We start from the raw sequence: 19,750 nt of genomic DNA, 5'->3' as shown, positions 1-19,750 counted from the left end.
TTATACAACCAAGTAGTAAGAATAATACGAAACGCGGTTAAAATTACGTCATTAATAATGAATGAAATAAATAAATAATTAATAAATAAATAATAAATAATGTTTGAGAAAACTACAAGGCCTAAGGCTTCGTACTCACCAGGAACAGAATCCATGTTGTATGAAGAGATAATCGTATAATGGGTGAATGTTTCCGTGGAGGTGATAGAAACGTACGACAATTCTATTTAATACCGATCAAAGCAGCACGTGATATACCCACTACTAATCGAGCAGATTCAAATGGCTATTTAGACGAGCGAACTACTGTTCAATTGTGCTTGAAAGTGTTGCCAGCTGGCACACTAAGCCCGGTCTCAAGTCGCCATGCCAGCTGCCAGTGGATGCGCTCTGTGTATCTATGGCTGCAGGACACCTGAATAGGTTTGACATGCCAGCTGCACAAGGACAGGTATGTTTGTTTGTATTGTAATGTACATATGTCTTGTATTTTACTATATTTTTTCTGGCTTGCTAGGCTCTGGTTGGTTTGGTTGTCTGTTTGCACTAATGTTTTGTAAGAGCGTGGTATGTTTTAAATGTTTCCTTGTATTATTGTACATTTTGCCTTTACCTAGCTTACTAGGCTCTGGCTGGCTTGGCTGTCTTCCTTTATCTGGTTCACCTGGCTTGTATACTCCTACAGTATTGTGCATCTCCTGTAGGTTTTGTATGCATATACTGTGTACACATCACTGTGCCATTACCACACCAATGATGTACTAGCACTTTAGCTACTGGTGGCCCTTAGTTACGATGCCACTATTGTGTTGTATCTGGACATATTGAGTTGATATGGGGATCGTGCCTTCACCACCTAATAGCCTCACCAGGGGGCTGTCACGTTGGTGTATGTACTTGGTTGTATGTGACACGGTCCTAGTGAATAATTATACAACCAAGTACTAAGAATAATACGAAACGTGGTTAAAATTACGTCATAAATAAATAAATAAATAAATAAATAAATAATAATTAATGTTTGAGAAAACTACGAGGCCTAGAGACATGAACTAACCGGGGATATATTCGCCTGTGAATGAAGGCACAAACGTATAATCGTCACTCCTGTTTGTGCTGATGACTTTACCATACGTGTAATTCTATATAACGCCCAGTACCACACCCTTGCTTAATTACTTACATATTGCGCGAAGAAGATTAGTGATGCCCGTGCAGGAGAGCCAGAAGCCACTTGTGTAAACAAGAAGATTACAAGTAAGTTTTTATGTTTGTAACATCTCAAGTCTCCATGCCAGCTGCCAGTGGATTCATTCACGTAAACAAACAATACAAGAAAACATCATAGTTAAACTGACATATGCCACACTCTTTACAATAAGCTTACAGTTACATATAAATACAAGTAAACAATTTTGTCTTGTGTAGCTGGCATGGCGAACTTTCTTTGTGTTGGTGTCAGGCAATTCAATACGTGCTTAATCTTTTTTGCCTTCACCTGGCGTAGCTACTAGGCTCTAGTGGCTTGGCTATCTTCCTTTATCTGGTTCATCTGGCTTGCATACGCCTACAGCATTGTGTAGCTATCTCCTGAAAGTTGTGTATGCATAACTATAGTGTGTCACCCATCACTGTGCCATTGCTACATCACTGATGAACCTTCAAGTTACTTAGCTCTAGTTGATGTTGATATGCATTGCTGTATATTGGCTAATAATTTTTATCTGCATGGTGATGTTGTCTATAATGTATTGCTGCATACACAATACTGCAATAATGTATAGTTCTCTCCTGTATGTTTTGTATACATATACTTTGTACACATCACTGTGCCATTTATACCACACCAATGATGTACTGGCACTTAGCTACTGGTGGCCTTTAGTTACGATGCCACTATTGTGTTATATCTGTCACTACTGTGACATATTGAGTTGATTTGGGGATAATGCATTCACCACCTAATAGCCTCACCGGGGGGCTGTCACGTTGGTGTATGTACTTGGTTGTATGTGACGCGGTCCTAGTAATAATAATAATAATAATAATATGAACAAACTGGCAAATTTCAGTGTTGTCTGAAATACACAAACTGTTTCCTTTTCACTTGATACTTACTAGTGGACCTCATTGCAAAGAACCACCAGAGGGTTGTTTTGAGTTGAAGGATGCTTTTCAAGGTGGTTTTTAGGTGTGCGTTCTATTAGGATTTTTGCAAAAAACATGGGCGATCCCTATTATGAACCCACTATCGTGGTTCATGATACTCTGCCTGTAGTGGTATACAGCTTGGGTTTCTATTGTGCAATCCAGACAATTAGGCACCCACAAACTTTTTTACATATACTCCTATGAAGCCTTAAATGGATATGTCTGTATTATTCCACATTCTAATGGCTTGTGAGAAAGCTGGTACAGCAAGTTACCTTGGTTATCCTGTGGTCCTTCTTTTTATTACAAGGTACTATAACTGCTTCATTTGTAAAGACTGTGATAAGCTTTGCAGCAACAAACACTAGAATCGCATGTATTTATATGGCTTCTCGTAGTATAATGCTTGCTTCAGAGTGAACAGAAAGCCACTGGCACTAAACAGCCACACGAAAAACAGAAAACCAATGTATAATTTGTTTTTGTACAAACTATTGCTACAATATAAATATCGGTAGTGATATCGGTCCTCCTACTGTTCTGTACCAACACCGATATTGGTGTAAAAATTACCATATCGGTGGCCGATATTTTAACCAATCCAATTATCAGTATACCTCTAGTTAATGGTTTGGAATTTGGGTGTGGAGGCCCCTTGTTTGAGCTTTGGACAACTTTTTTGTCAACGTTTATCGTGCACTTTTTATTAGGGTAGAACATTCTGTGTGTTCTATTAGAAGTCTCCCAAAAATATGTGCTCTTTTAGGGTATTACAAAATACGACATGGTCAAATAAAATTACAATACAATGCTATTGTAATTTCTGCCTTCCAGAATCAATATTGTGCCTGTAGACATGAAGTTAAAAACAAGCCTCAAAACCAATTCATGGCTGGGTTTGGGATATTTAAAACACAATAAAAAGTAAAGTATTACAAAAATTAGTCAAATAAAATCTGCAATATAGTACTATTGTGGCTTCCGTCGTCATTGTATGTGTAGAGAAAAGGAAATTGGGTAAAAGATAAGTTTCAAAGCCAATATTTATAACTGGCTTTGGGATATTTAAAGTACAAAAAGAAGTGAAATCCACCTGTAAAAAAGGGCATAGACTTCAAAAGCCCGAGTGAAAAAAGGCATGAAATCAAAGGTGGTGGCCAAGAAATGGTTGCAATGGTGTTAATGCCAATCAGTCACAATAATGGCCTGGTGCATTAATGCAACTGATTGGCATTAACATCACTGCAGCCACTTCTTAGCCACCACCTTTGATTTCATAATTTTTTTCACCCATGAATTTGAAGATCACAAGCACCTTTTTACAGCTTGCATGGATAGAATAAATAGCTAGGGTTAGTTTGGCTCTTTTAGCAGGTTAAAATGACAGCTGTATGATTAATCATGCTGTTTACTGTAATTAAATTAACAAATTTTTCATGACATATAACCATGCTACTGCATGGAAAATAAAATCACGCTATTTATTTCAATCAATATCCTATTAGTTCAAAGGCTGGATCTATAGTATTAAAGCATGCAGCTACAACATAATGGTCCATTAAAATCTATACTGATAAAACAACATGCACTTCCATCCTGTAGTCAAAGTACACTGTACCTAATACACGTACCTTCCTTTCTAACTTCAAAGTTGTTAAAGTCACTATCAGTTGTTAGTTTGCTCCACAGGTCATCATTCTTGTGCTCATTGCCTGGTAGAAAAATACCACGACGATACTCAACAGGAAAACGTAAAATTTGTAGTGAATCATTGTGCTTCAATGCACGTGCAATTTTCACTGCTGATTCATTGCTCAATTCTTCACATTCACGGTAGTGGGGTGTATGCAAACACAATAATTCAATAAACCTATTTCCTTGCAAAAATTCAATAACATCAGTTACTACTGACTCTTCATCAGTGACATCAATACAAAGTCCTTTCAAATGTGTTCCCTTTAGTAATGGTAGTATACCTTGCAATAAGTTGTACTGAACTTGAATATGTTTAGTCTGACAACTTTTGACAATGTCAGCAATCAAACAGGAGACAGAAGGTGTTAAGTTATTGCCAGTCAAATTAATTTTGTGGATAACTGGAGCATTAGTAGATAACACCTTATGAAGAATTTTAACACCAGTATCACGAATATCTTGAAAGGAACGATATAACCCAAGTTTATGCCATTTTTTTTGACTAATAAAGAGTAAACCCAAACATTCTACTTCACTAGGTATCAATAACTTGAAATTATCAAAATCAATAACTCCTTTAGAGAAAATGCTAGCTTTGATAAACTCAGTGCACAACTCCTGATTATCTACTCCATGTAAACGTAAAAGAAAATGTAAAGCACTATTCTTACTATTGACTAGTTCAGGTCTAATAGTAATGCCCTTAAATGGATACTCAGCTTCATCTGGTGTTGTAACTTTATAGCCAGTAATGTACTCTAGAAATGCTGGTCGTTGGCCTTTGGTGATCCCAACATACATGTTAAAAATGTTGATGTGAAATGGTGACATAAAATCTTTGTTTAGCAAGTCAAATTCTTCTTGGTGAGGAAGACAGGAGACGTGATATGCAGCAAGAAATTCCTGGATAGAAAAATGCAAAAAATTTACTGACACTATAGATCCCGAAGGTCCAAAATACTTTACAACTTGAAGAAGCCCAAAGCAGTTCAATGCTCCAGGAACATTATCAATTTGTGGATAAGCATTTCTGATTTCTTCTAAAGTAAATATTAACTGAAATCTGTTTACTGCTTCGTATGACAGTGCAGCCAGCTGCCGGACAACTGATTTGTATGGTTGTGGTAGACTGTGCAAGTCTGGAATGTTTTGATCAAATTTTACTTGCTTAGCAAGATGATGACGGATTGTATTACAAACAAAATAATTATACAACTCTGAAAAATCTGTAGGAAGTTTGGCAGTTACTTTGTAAAGCCATAATAAAACTGTCATATTAAAAGGGATAAAACAAAGTTTGTTTATAGTAGGATTTCTCTCTAAATAATTCACCACAATGTTAACATCACTAGGCCTTCCCTTCAGAGATGATCGTATGAAGTGCAGTCGGTCATCCTCTGTAAAGCCTAAAATGTCTACACGACGGTCAAAATTTCTATGAAGATGTGCAGATGCATAGTGACGAGAAGTAACCACTAGGACACAAGCAGGTAGTATCTTGCGTTGTAGTAAATCTGAAATAAAGCCTTCACTTTGCTGTAGGGTTTCAGGAAATTCGTCATAGCCATCAAGGAGGAAAGCCACATGTTTACCATCTGACTGTAGCAGATATTCAGCACAACGGTCAGCAATATTGTTACTGCTATCATCAAACTGATAGTAAAATTTCACAAGATCTTTCAGAGATTTTATTTTCTGCACTAGAGGATTCCTTAAGAAAATCAAAAATACTAGAACCATTTCCAGCAGTAGTAATCCATTAGCCCAAAATGTTGATATCTCTTTAGACAATACGGTCTTGCCAATCCCTGGAGCCCCTTCAATTAGAACACTTCGCGTTTCTTGACCATCCTCAGAAGGGGAAAGCAAATGTACAATATTTTTGGTAGCTTGAGGTTGCTCTTGTGATTCTTGTATTTCTTCAGATAATTTTGCCTTTTTCTGATATGTAGGAGACATAACACGATCAACATCACCTGATAAACTAATCCTGATGATTTCAAAGACTTCTTCTTCAGTACGTTCACTCTTGCGCTGAATCATTCCAAGAGCAGTAAAGTGTTTAGGTTGGTCAGGTGGCCACTCCTCATTTTCACTGATGAACTGTGTGTATTTATAACGTTGCTTCAGATGCTTAGAAAATGATTTAACTTCTGCTGGCTCTAAATTAAGAAACACAGCAATCATTTATTAACCATATCGCATCACCATGGTAACTATAATGATATAAACTGTAAACATCCTTACACATGCTGTACTTCAAAGCAAAAATTTGTTTGCCTAGTTAGTTATTAGATTCATCAACTGTTTATCTAAAAGCTTATATAGCCTCTATACAAAAAGCTAACTAAATAGTAGCTTATACATACCTTCACTGTTGCCAATCTGTTTACCAGAATCTAAAAAAGAATTGATGACAGCATACAGTTTCTCCCAAGAGGCATCTGGGTCCACTTTTAGCCATTCTGCTAACATTTCATTACAACAACCTTTGACATCACATGGATGATCAGCCTTGATGATTCTTATCTTTGCATCAGACAAACCCAAATGCATTCCTATCTCTCTCCAACTTGGGGCATATTCTGGAGTAAAATGCTTGTATAAGTCTTTTAGTGATGGAGCTGCATGAAGGCAAATATACACAACTATTATTCTCTGTATTAAACAAAAGAAATTGGAGATTGGGTAAATACGTACATGTATATACTTAACTAAGTTATAAGATATAAAGAAAAATACAAAAAATATAAGACAAACTTTGAAGGCATGTATCTCTGGAGAGATGCAACTCAAATTTGGAATAGGAGGTGTTTACAGAGCAAGTTTCCATTTGGGTACTATCAACCAACAAAAGCATGAAAATGCACATTATCTTGGTACATACACATTCCCACACCTGTACTGGCTGTACTTACATTAATGTGTTACTCAGTACCTTTTGCAAAAGGTAGCTGTTCAGTATTGGTTTCACTTTCATTTGAGGTTTCTTATTATAGATTCTTCTATAGAGATGTTTACGATGAACTGAGATGAACAAGTCATAAGAAGAGTCCCCTCACAAACACTCACATTTTGTCATTATCACACTTAATAGCAACTATCAATGACATCCCCACCCCCGAGGGGTATGTGGAAATACAAGGGACATGACAAATTCCAATGTCAAATTCCCCAATAATACTGAGGCTAAGACGTTTGTCAAATCCCCACAATGTCACTATTTTCTCTTAAGAGTTTCTATGGGGGATTTGATTGACCTGCAAAACAATTATTGCCTTACTAAATAATTAAACTGCTGTGGTCAAACCCAAGGAAGGGGCGGGCATAGATATCAAATCCCCAGTTGGATATGGGGACCCCCATTTTGACACTGATAGGTGCATTAGACTTGTACTATAGTATTTGTTTTGTAGAAATTAACTGTGTTGTACCTGCATTGTTCTTAGTTCCCCCATCTATATGTACTGCCAACGTTTCCAGTAAACTGGTAGCCTGTGGCTACCCAATTAATGCAAGCTAGACAAAATGTTGGTACTTCAGCAGTGAGTGGTTGTACCATATAATTGCGTACTTCACACAAACCTGTCACTTTGACAGTAGCACTCTGCGGATGCTCTGTGGGTAGCAAATGTTGTTGCAATGAAGTTGTCACAGGGTAATACAAAACCATCCGGCCTGTTTGAGTAATCACACCGTATCCTAGAACATGCATCTGTACTAAATGGTTTCCTAGTGATACAACCCTGGAAGCAATGAAATGTTGACCATTGTTGAACTAGTTTTTAAATACACTACCTTCTTAAATGAAAGGTATTTACTTAGCAGCTATATTTCTATGGACAGTACATATAAACAGACAATGGCTCCAGACAAATTACTTGAAATAAAATTGTACATGCCCTTAGTCCACAACAGATAAGTAGTGACATTGCAAAAGTATTTAAGCAAGGCATCATGCTGTACTTGTGGTAATTTTGGCAGTGGCAAACAGTCACCACAACAAACAAACAAACAAAAAAAAAACATGTCAATGACAGCTGTATACTCTGTTGGCGACGGTATGGCACAGCTGATACTGGGTTATTGGTAAACCGTAATTGAATTCATACCATCTACAAGTTTCAAAACTCAGATTCTTTTTTTGTCACTTCCTTAACACAACTAGCTACAACTGATGTACTATATAACGCTGGCCAATAACAACAACTGGGGAAATACCAATTTGACCACTAAACATAATATGTAGCCAGAAACACACTGTTGGTTGCTTTGAAAAATATGTACTGAACACTACTAGCTACAAAGGAAGTAGTATTACTCTGGCAAACAACACCAGAACAAAGAATGTGCTGTTGTGTCATTGTTGTTGAAACATACTGAACACTACTAGCCGCAACTAATTAAAGTAGCACAACTCTGACAAAGAACAGTGGAATTGCTAACTTGACCACTAGACTTTATAGTCTGAAACAAACTGTTGGTTGATGATGAAACATGATGCTGAATTCTAGATGGTGTGACAGTAGCATGATTTTACTGGTTTAACACACTAAACAATAATGATTAAGCCTGCATGTTGAATATATAGGTAATGCATCATCCCAACATTTGCCTGACAAAAAGTCTATTAAAGCAAAGAAATTTTATAGAACAGTGGTAGATGCTTTCACTCAAAAGAAAGATGACCAACCATGTGAACATGATCAAGCTAATTAGTAATAGCAAGATATAGTATATGCCAACATAGTAACTAATATTCAGCGGCACAGACAACATACGAGCAAATGAAAGAATATTCACTTTGACATAAGATTAAGAGTTAGAATAGATAACTATAATATATGCATTCTAGCAATTAGTGCTGAAACGATTATTCGGTTATTTGACTATTCAGTTGGTATGACACTATTCGATTCGTTACCACACTATTCAAATAATCGTTAGCACTTTTGTACACTGTGCTCAGATGAAAAGGCCAGCCTTGAAACTTAAGATTGTGAATGAAGTGATGTATCTATGCTGTAAAAATTCTATTTTAGAAAAGATAGAAATAGCTCTTAGGCTTTACCTTGCTCCATAACAAAAAGTTTCAGTATTTATTCAAAGAAATATAAACCTAAAGAATAACTGAATATTTGGTCGTTGTGTTCACAACTATTCGAATAGTAAAAATTGCTATTCGTTTCAGCACTACTAGCAATAGAGTTGGATCACTAGTCAATTTTGACCCTTGTGTCCTTACTTCATGAAGTTAGTCAGTTAAGAAAGGTTCCACTATATGTCAGATGTGTTAGGAATGTGTACTGCAATAAAACACTATAAACAGATGGGTGTGGCACTTCAATCTTGTACACTACTCTGGAATTCACATGAGAAAAGTCACCTTGGAAATTAGATACGATATCGGCACCTATCAATATTATCCCACACCCGGGAAACAGTGTAGGGATTTGACTTTTTCAAAATCTAATTCCCACCTGTGGAGACATGACAAGTGGTCAAATTTATACCACACAGAGTACCTTGGGAAAGTTGCAGAAGGTGCTGAGTGCACAAACTGTAAGGTAATCAAATGCCTCACTGGTGGATCCCCATTAATCTCCCCCCTATGGGGGGGGGGGATTAGTGGGGCATAATACTAATGGGTGCATGCATGACATGACGACAGCTTTATAAATCCAGAGGAGGTACAACACACATTAAGCACTATCAAAAAAGATTGTGTCTAAATTGATGCTTTACAGGACTATGGAGACCTTGAATACAATTTCCGGGTTGCTATATTTGGTGGATCACGATTATACAGATTGACGGATCACGTGATAAACACATTACACTGCTCATTGGAGTGTGTTGTAGTATACTTGGTATAATAATTATTTTACTAATGATGACAAAACGCTGCACACTTCACTTCATCACTAAAATGCCCACACCATTCCAGATTTACAGATTTAGCTACGGCTGTTTACGGTCACGCTCCCGATACATATATAGCTTTTTCCTTTTGGCTAAATTAGGCCAGGCAAACTTGTTTTTCATCCACAAAAATTTGGATTTCCATGCAGGCGGGAGGTAATTTTTGATTATTCATTATCAAAGAAAATGCTCTAAATCAGGCTCTCTGTTACTATAAACATTAAATAAAGGCTTTTACAAGCTAATACTTACATATTTACCACCGTTTCTGAGATGCAAGAGCTGTGCTGTAAAATAATAGCCAGCCTTCTTTAGCATCAAAATACATGTACACGTGATTGATAACAGCAATAATGAAATTGCGGCGGGGTAAAAAGGGATGCGAGCGTGGATGAGAAACAATTAATCAAATTTTCCTGGCCTTAACATAAAAACAATAGCACACAAAAATAAACAACAATTACGAGATTACAAAAGTGAGTCCAGTTTCTGCCTGAACCCAGCTCCATGGCACAGAGCTTGTCAAGACTGGTCTACCAAAGGAGCCTGCAGAAGAGCTAGCGAGATCCTCTCACACATCAAATGACAGAACATAACAAAGAGAAAGACAAACAGCATCGAAGCCATCCCATCACAGCAGCATAAGAATCAGACCATTTTTCATAGAGCAAGAAAGCTAAACGTTTATAGAAAGCACATGCAGGCCTCACTGGCCATCATTCCGGTATATCTGTATAGTCCACTATCTGGCACTGCACGTGTACATCGTTAGCCATGCATGGATAGGCAGGTGTTTGAGGAGACTATGGATTTTATCGACTTCTGAGTAAGGCAAGCTGGTTAGCTATTGACGATCTTCTTTATTGAAGCGAAGATTCTGAAAGCCAGGGCACACTGAGAAAAGAAGGTAAAATATAGAATGATCGTAGGATTACAGCTGTGGCATGAGCTGCAGCTAGCTGTAAAATATCTCCAATGAGCAGTGGAATATGTTCATCACGTGATCCGTTGATTTATAACCCGTCGATCCGTGATCCACCAAATACAGCAACCCTACAATTTCCAGTTCTTTTATCATTACAATAGACACTGTACTACAAGCTGCGACTGTGGTCAAACCGAAAGGTGAATGGACAAGGTCAATTTTAGTGAAGGACAACAGTCAACCTGTTTTCTAAAGACAGTTAAAGCTATGCAAACAAGTAGTGCATGAAAATATACCAATAATAAACAGAATAAGGTCTACATAAAATTTCAATGAAAGTCAACGATCAAGAACAAAAATTAATCTTGGCCTGCTTTGACCACAGTCTCAGCTCATAGTACAGAAGGTACTCCCTTGTTCCAATGTTGCTGTTTGCCCTGTTTCGTGTGGTGAGCTCTTCATCATGTGATGACATCTGTATTCACTGGGGTTCAGTGCACCATTAAATTATGTGAACTGTAAAGCGTGGTCCACAGTTAGTCTTGCATAGCTAGACCCTTTTCTTTCTTTTCTGTGGGGGCGGGAAAGAAAAGGGTCTGGTGAACATAGTATAGCATCATCGTTGGGCTATCCCGAGATTGTGGGGATTCTACTGCGCAGCTTCCGGATTGTTGATTGGCACGAATGACGTGATTTGGTAATATTTATGTCATTTGCATCCTGTTACCATAGCTACTACAGAAATATCTATGGTAACAGGGCGCAAATGTAGCAGATCACGTCATTTGCACCAAACAACAATCCGGAAGCTGCGCAGTAGAATCCCCACAATCTCGGGATAGCCCAACGACGATGCTATACTATGTTCACCATACCCTTTTCTTTCCCCGCCCCCACACAAAAGAAAGAAAAGTGTCTGGCTACGCTAGACTAGTCCACAGTTTAAAACAGCACTTAATATGATAGTTTTGTTTTTGTATACTTGCTTTAGTCTTTTTTATTTTTCCCTAGTTTCATACTTCAGACTCAAATACTTATACAGTATCTTTTGTTTTTGGTTTGTTTGTTCATAGGGCCCCTATTCGGTGATTATTAGTTTCTCATCCAGCCTTTCTAATTATTATGATGCGGGAGGGAGGGTATTACCATTATGCCATTATTTTATAATATTAACACACTGATGTACAGACCTTGTCCAAATTGTCTTTCTTTCTTACTACAAACATTTCCTTCACCAGCTAATCCTACTTTTCGTGATCGCCAACTTTTTTCGACAGTCAACTGAAAGCCTGCTTTGATGAAGTCGATAGAGCACGATTGCAACTGGCACTGTAGCAATTTGCTAATGAAAACAACAGTTCTCCTGGCGATATATAGCGCATTGTAGCGTTCATCAACAAAAACTTATAACAATTTGGTATCACGTGTTCTTCTGAGCATGCACAGAGTAAATAATGGCTTACCATGTGGTAGCTTAAGAAGGATGCGGGCGGTGGATGAGTAACTAATAATCACCAAATAGGGGCCTAGATAATAAATGCCTTGGTTTGTTCTTGTACATATTGCATCATTAATGATGGCTCTTCCAAGAATAAACGTTTGATTGGCACCTAGTTTTCGATGAAGGTCTTCCTAAAGTTGTTTTTACAAATTTTATGTGCTCACGTGAGTGCCTTGTACCTCTTCTGTTATAAGCCTATATACAGCTCACCTTCATTAAAATTTCTAAACCCGGCAAGTCCCGCACAACTTGACTCGCCTTCAGCCATCACCATTTAGTTGTCCTAAGACCTTCCCAAAATGCAAAGCCACAATCGAATTTTCAAATGTTGAGATAAATTTTGCGTGTTTTTCTGCGAGTTTTTCTGTGTTGTTATGATGAGATGATCCTCCTGCAAAATATCGCTTTCTTGTCTACCCTATTCTCAATTAGATTAGATTAGATTAGATTAGATTATCAATTTTTGTCAAAGACATGGGTACACAAAAGGCACAGCCTGCAAACGTGCTCCCCATAAAGAACATACAAGTACAAAAAACAAACACATAACAGTAACACAAAAACAAAACACAAAACAATAACATTAGAATACACGGATTAAAAAACAAAACAGTTACAAGATTATGCAAAAAGAAAACGACGAAGTGCAGTCCGGAACGCAACTGGATTAGTCAATTTTAGAATACGATGGGGAATGTTGTTCCATAGGAAGGGAGAGTTGATGAAAAAGGAAAAACGCCGGGAGTTAATAGTGGAGGATGGAATAAATAACGACATTGGATGAGATCTAGTGACGGTGGTAGAAAATTGAAAATACTTAGAAAATGGGATAGCAACTCTATTATGTAAAATATCATGAGTCAGACTGGTCGAAAAGTAAGATCTTCTGGTATGAAGAGTTGGCCAATGAAGTTCCTGTAGGCAAGAGTCTGAAGACCTAGACCAGTTATGGTTAATAGTATCCCATCTACTACCGCACACCCAACGGGCAGCACGACGTTGGATCGCTTCTAAATTAGTCACATCCTTCTTAGTATGTAAGCACCAAACTGGGGAAGCATACTCCAGAATAGGTCTCACTACAGCCCGGTATGCAGTTGCTTTGACTGATGCAGAACATGAAAACAGAGTATGGCGCAAGTAATTCAGAGACCGTGATGCTTTGGCTACTAGATGTTTCATGTGATCACCCCATTTGAGTTGAGAGTTAATGAATATACCCAGGTATCTCACTACTGACTTCAGTGAAATCTGCTGACCATCCAGAAAATAAGCACACAAGGGAGGAACACGTTTATAAGAAATACAAATACTATCACATTTCAAGGGATTCAGCTTCAATAGCCATTTCTTGCACCATTCAAAAATTTCAGTTAAGTCATCTTGGAGAAGTTTGCAATCATTAGAAGACACAATTTCCTTGTAAAGTGCAATATCATCAGCAAAGAGCTTGATGATACTGTGTTGGGAAACCTTACGCAGCTCATCAACATACAGTAGGAACAAAAGTGGGCCTAAAACAGATCCTTGGGGCACCCCAGATCTGACAGGCAGCCATTCAGAAAAGCTACCGTTCACCACAACCCTCTGATATCGTTTAGTCAAGAATGAATTTAGCCATGACAACAGATTTCCATGAATTCCCAGACTCTCAAGTCGAAGCAACAGTCGCTGATGTGGAACAGAGTCAAAGGCCTTAGCAAGGTCAAGGAGGAGGCAGTGAACAGAGTTACGTCGTTCAAGGCAAGCTGACCAGTCATCAAAAGCGGAGACAAGGAGGGTAACGGTGGAATGTTTGTTGCGAAAACCGTGTTGGGATTCACTAATAAGTTTGTGAGACTCCAGAGCATAGGTTAGTTAGTGTTGCTACTGGGAAACTGTCCTTATTATCAACACATGGGCTTTTGAAAGTTACTTGCTACGACTAGCAGGTCAGTCGTAATTATTGTTTCAGTGCGCAGGTGCGGGAACTGGAAGACAGGTAGACTACTAGTACGCGGAAAGTCACTTGTCCTTATGAAACTAAGGTTGCACTGTACTGTAAATTGGAGTACAATATAGTTGTAATAACATTTTACACAAACAGCTGGAGTACTGTAGATTATTGACCCCAACCTCCTGTAGCTATATTATTTTTAGCTTAATCAGAGCCGGATCTTGTGTAGTGAAGTGAAAAACTGATAGGAGCTTATGGTAATAAAGCACCATTGATATATACATGATTAGGCCAATGCTTACTTTACCGTCGAACCAGAATGGATCTGATTATGACTTACAAAATCCTGAACAATTTAGTATCTGTGGACAAAGACTATTTTTTTACTGTTAATACCAACCCCACCCGATCTAATGGACTCAAACTTTACAAAAAATCGCTTCAACACTGCTATTAGAGGTCATAGTTTTTCACAGAGAATCGTCAATGATTGGAACACCTTACCCCATGAAATTGTATCTGCACCTAATGTACTGATCTTTAAGACTAAATTAGATGTATTTTTATATGACCGCCGGTTTGATTTTATTTAGATGTACTTGAGATTGGTTTTTATAAGACTTTGTCTTCCTTATACCAATTAATAAATAATAATAATAATAATGAAACTAGATTAGCAGTTTCGCGTCATCGCCCGCATGCTTTTGATACACCCGCACGGAATTTCATTATTGGTATTTCAGATTGAAATACTCTAATAGAGCAGTCACTTTTACTGTAATGGAGCAATCAGCTATACTCTAATGGAAAATCATTTGTTATATGGATTAGTAACGTATTTTAGCTATGTAAATCTCATTTTTTTGGCAGAAATCTTCATGATTGGGATGTGTGTTGTGCTTTTGGAAAATAATGAATAATAACCGCCCGCCCTCATCAAATTTTCAAAAATCTGAGCGAGAAACTGGTAATCAATTTCATTGGCCTTATTGCAAAAAGGTTGAACAGTACAATAAAATATTCTATGTAATGAACTTTAATGGTTTAAATAATACCGGCTTAACAGCCATGATTTGCTGTAATATTACTTTCATATAAGAGCAATATTAAATGTCAATAACAAAATTATGTTTAAAAACTTAACCACAACAATAACATCCACAAGGCAAAGTGCGGCAAATTTGATGGCACTTCTCCTACACATAGCTATAGTTCAGCTGCTGGTATCTTGCTCCCCTTGAATTTTACAGATGGCATAGAACACTCTAGGAAACACTATTACAAATGCTGTTGGGCATCAGGTTTTAACCAAGTAGCAAGGATTAAATGGCTATTGTTTGGCAAAACTGTTTGTAGCCATGCAGTCATTAAAAGAATAAACCTGAAAGGAGTCTACGTAGTCCATTGTAAGTGCAAGTAACTATTTTGTAAGAGTTTGCAACTCTAAAATTAGTTGACCTACCATATATAAGTGATTCATTGCATGACTTATTCTTTATATATCCTTAGTGAAATAGTCTGTGACACTCCACCCTGTGGGGTGTGGTGCTTGTTCGAGCTATCATTAAAGAGGGCATGGCTTGAGATTATGGAGCTGAATTAGTAGACACATGTTTATGTGAAGAACATTAGCGAAATCCAGGGTAAAGCGTTCCATGAGTAACTCGGACTAGAGGTGTGCGATAACTAATTTAGAAGTATCTCAATATTTCCTTTTGAACTTACCTTGATTATATCTAATATATCTAGATAATTGAAACAAAGTTAGCTATTAAAAAATGTCACCAGTAAAGTGAGCAATTACAATTTGAAGAGTATAAAAAATTGAAAAATGTTAGTTTTAACACTGTGCCCAAGTGGTGGGAGTCGGAGGTGTCTACACCATCAGATATTCTTTGTTATATAATTTATGGAAGTTTACTATCACCTAGATAAATAAACCTATCATCCTTATCTCGATAAGTCATATGATATCTTGATAATCAGATATGTCTAGATAATTGCACACTTCTAGCTCAGACCATGAATCAATATTGTCGGGTAAAACAAAGCCATGGTTACTTATTGAAGAAGGACGTGCTATATTTCACCAGGAGCTTATCAAGTCTGGAGGACGTCCTCCGGACTCGATAAGCTCCTGATTTCACACAATATTCCTCCTTCAAAATACCAAGAAGGCACTTCTCATTTCCAATATACAGTATTACCATACTTTATGATAAATACTGTACTATACTTAACAATGCTGCAGGTATTCAAATACATCTATCTATGTAGGAAAACTTGCTTTTAACCAAGAAAAGAATATGGGAATTAAAACTTTTTGTTGGTGTCATTGATGCAAACATTCATCACTATGATCAGGTCAGTTGTAATCCATATACATCTATATGTGGTACTGTGTCAAAATATAACTATAGCAGCTATAGAGCTGAAAATTACAACTATAGATAATATGCAGCTTAGAGGCAGCTATTGTTGTTACAAGAAGACAAGATGGGAATGCCTGGTGTATAGTTCAGAGCTTGCTAGCATTGTTCACATGAATAATTTGTTAGTGTTGTGGTAGCCTTTGTGGCCATTCTTTTTAAACTAGATACTGGGGGTGGCTTAGAGTGAAACAGCTATGATCGGAATTGAACCAGATCATCTATCTCCACTCGTATACAGCAAGAAAACATGGTCTGTCAATGGCAGAAGTTTACAATATATAGTAAGACAAATCTTCAATGGGACAGCAGCAAAGGGAATAATGCTACTTGTTGTTTGATTGCAGCTGGGTGTGCAGGCTCACCCCTATAATAATCTGTAACACATAACCAGTGGCAATTCTAGACCTGATCTACAGGGGGGGGGGGGGGGGGGCAAGTAGGGAACAGCATAACTATTGCTGTTTGGCTGTATATAGTATAAAGCAGAATTTCAGGGGACTGGGGGTACAACCCCCAGAAGCTGCAGGATATTTGCAATTAAAGGCTTGAAAACAGCCTAAAATTTATGCTAATAACATGGAAAATGCTAAAAATACTGATGCCAATCTATACTGTTTTCCCCAAGATTTTTTAAAGGTTATTTTCAGCAAGGGAGTCCATGGCCACCCCTTAGAATCATCTATCCACAGAACAATATAAAATGATGTACCACTCTGCGTGGGCAGTTCAAAGGCACCGCCAGTGCCATAATTTGTATATTGCACTACTGCAGACCGCAGCGAGTGCATTATAACTTATAACGCACTGGTTGCGGTTTTGTAGACCACAACGAGTGCATTATAAGTTATAATGCACCGACCGCAGTGCAATATACAGATATTGCACTGGCTGCGGTTTTGTGCAGCATAGCACAAGTGCCGGTGGCGAAGACCACTACGACACCTCACCTAATAGGTGGAAAGACACTTCACAGATCACTCGAATTCTTTTATAGCCCGACATGTAAAGGTCGATTGTGGGCCATAACGTCACCAATACGTATAATGTTTACAAGCAGCCAATGGCGATCGAAAAAGCCAACGCGGGTGGCCACAACTCTAGTCTAAACGTACTTATACACAGTGGCGGATCCAGGATGGGGCATTTGGGGCAAATGCCCCCCCCTTCAAGAAATTGCATACAAGATCGAGATACTCTAATAGAGCAGTCAATTACTCTAATAAAGCAGTCACAATGTTCATGAAGCAGTGTAGCTTACCTATGAAGCTACAAATAGGATTTTATTTTGCATAACAGACGTGATATAGTTGGTAAGGATAACTAGCTATTATTGCTGTGACCTTTTTTTTTTTTTTTTTTTTTTTTTTGGTCTTCAACTGGTTTTCAGCAAGTTTTTTTTGGTCTTCAACTGTTTTTCAGAAAGGTGCCCCCCCCTCTTTCGAAACTCTGGATCCGCCCCTGATACACCTTACTAGTCTGGTGCCATCTTAGCCCAGATTAAACTATAGTCCACTTCGACAATGACTCAATAAAACAAATATATTCTAAATAATACTAACCTTTACGTTCGATTGTGGGAACCAGTTTTGTCATGCCACCAGATTCGAGTTTAGCCAGTGTGAATAGTAAGAAATAGACTAGTATCGTTTAGTAGCTAGACTTAAACCGTCTATTTAGCTGCTTTTTTTCGCTCGAGAGAATCACTATGGTGATTAGTCTGGTGCTTAGTCTATATGGCACACTGGCATGCTGAGCACTACATGATGAGAGTCGAACAGCGAATGCAGGTTAGTGATATAACCCATAGCGTACTATAGCTTTCAATATCTCAGGTGGCTGCAGTACTGCAGGGGGGACGTCATCGCAACGTCTGGCTTGGTTACCCACAATCGATGTTAGAGACCTGGCCTTTATAAGTGTTACAGCTGTCTTGTGAGGCTCTCCCCACCTATTAGGTGAATGGTACATAACAGTTATACAACGTACACTCGTGCTCTGCCTGTATAAACGCACTTGCCTTCGGGCCTGACGGCCCTCAGGCTCGTGCGTTTATATCAGGCAGAGCACTCGTCGCCGTTGTATAACTATATAATGTACTGTACAATAGATGTATATATGCATAATGGGCTTCTGTACATGCTTATATACATGCATAAGTTAAATGCAAATATTTATTTTATAGGGTAAAGAGTATTACTTCACTGGAAAGTATGGTTGCATACATTTTATACCTTACATATGTATATGTATGCATGTATGTATGTATACTGGCATATATTCACAGCTATTTTGCTTCACGTTGTGAAGTTAAGAAGCTGAAAATTCATCAAATTCCATCTTATTGAAGTTGGATAGCACTTGCCAACTACACAGGGCAGAGAGTGATAAAGGCGTTGACTCTGAATGCATGGGAATACCATTCTGTGAGTGATATTGCAGCTATTCAGTAAATTACTATATGTGGGAGGATCAATGTACTGAAGTGTGTCTACTTTTCTGTTGCATAGGCAACTGTGTATTGTTTTGCAACTTGTATTGTGTGTTTTATTTTCCATGCAACGGTGTACCATGTCACTGTATTATTTAGTACCACCTAGCCCTACAGTAATAAGCATTTTAAAGTTGTCAGGAAGTAAACTAAGATTGCACTTTTTAAAACACTTATTGTACACATGCACCCAGACTATTGCTTTTAACACATGTAAGTATACAATCAATGCAGCCTGTATGTAAACTGCCATATTAGTGTGTTTTATATACTGTACTGGCATGGACTTGGAGAGTTCCTTAAACATTTTAAAGGATTGCCTTGCCCATGCTATACAAAAAAGCACTTGGCGTTTGGCCTAAATAATCACTCATCTTTGCATCATGCTTTATTTGAATCTCAGTTACACACTTCGTACTTTGTCTTCCATATAGCATATAGCACTCATAGTAATGTTTTGATATATACAAAGTTATTGTTTATTGCAAGTTTTGTGTTAATTTTGCAAGTTGAATTAAGGATACGGAGTGAAGTGATGGTAGCGGTAAACTTTCCCAATATACCAGTGTATTTGAGCAATAGCCTTGGCACTATGAAACAGAGTTTGGTTTTCTAATATATATTGCTACTATTCCAGCTGAAGAAACCTTTGATATTCCTAAGGATTGCCAATAGTGACACTTTCAAACTTTGTACTGAT

The 19,750-nt window shown here is 37.8% G+C and overlaps 1 protein-coding gene and 1 long non-coding RNA gene across 2 annotated transcripts in view; one reads left to right on the top strand and one right to left on the bottom strand.

The window, feature by feature from the left end:
- LOC136239407 (uncharacterized) overlaps positions 1-12,518 on the bottom strand; it is a 25,020-nt gene extending 12,502 nt beyond the window's left edge. The window contains exons 1-3 of the mRNA XM_066030139.1: positions 12,405-12,518; positions 6,216-6,470; positions 3,783-6,008 (exon numbers count right to left, since the gene is read on the bottom strand). Of these exons, the coding sequence (XP_065886211.1) occupies positions 3,783-6,008; positions 6,216-6,470; positions 12,405-12,468 (2,545 nt within the window). The 5' untranslated portion in view covers positions 12,469-12,518. The remainder of the gene's footprint in view (positions 1-3,782; positions 6,009-6,215; positions 6,471-12,404) is intronic.
- LOC136239408 (uncharacterized) lies at positions 1,165-19,750 on the top strand. Its single transcript, XR_010693448.1, has 4 exons — positions 1,165-1,257; positions 16,408-16,494; positions 18,745-18,985; positions 19,560-19,750. It is a non-coding gene; the product is annotated as an uncharacterized lncRNA (long non-coding RNA).

This window comes from Dysidea avara, chromosome 11, assembly GCF_963678975.1.
Source record: "Dysidea avara chromosome 11, odDysAvar1.4, whole genome shotgun sequence".
NCBI classification, from domain to species: Eukaryota; Metazoa; Porifera; class Demospongiae; order Dictyoceratida; family Dysideidae; genus Dysidea; species Dysidea avara.
Note: the sequence above shows the minus strand (reverse complement) of the source record. Positions and strands in the feature narration are given on the sequence as shown.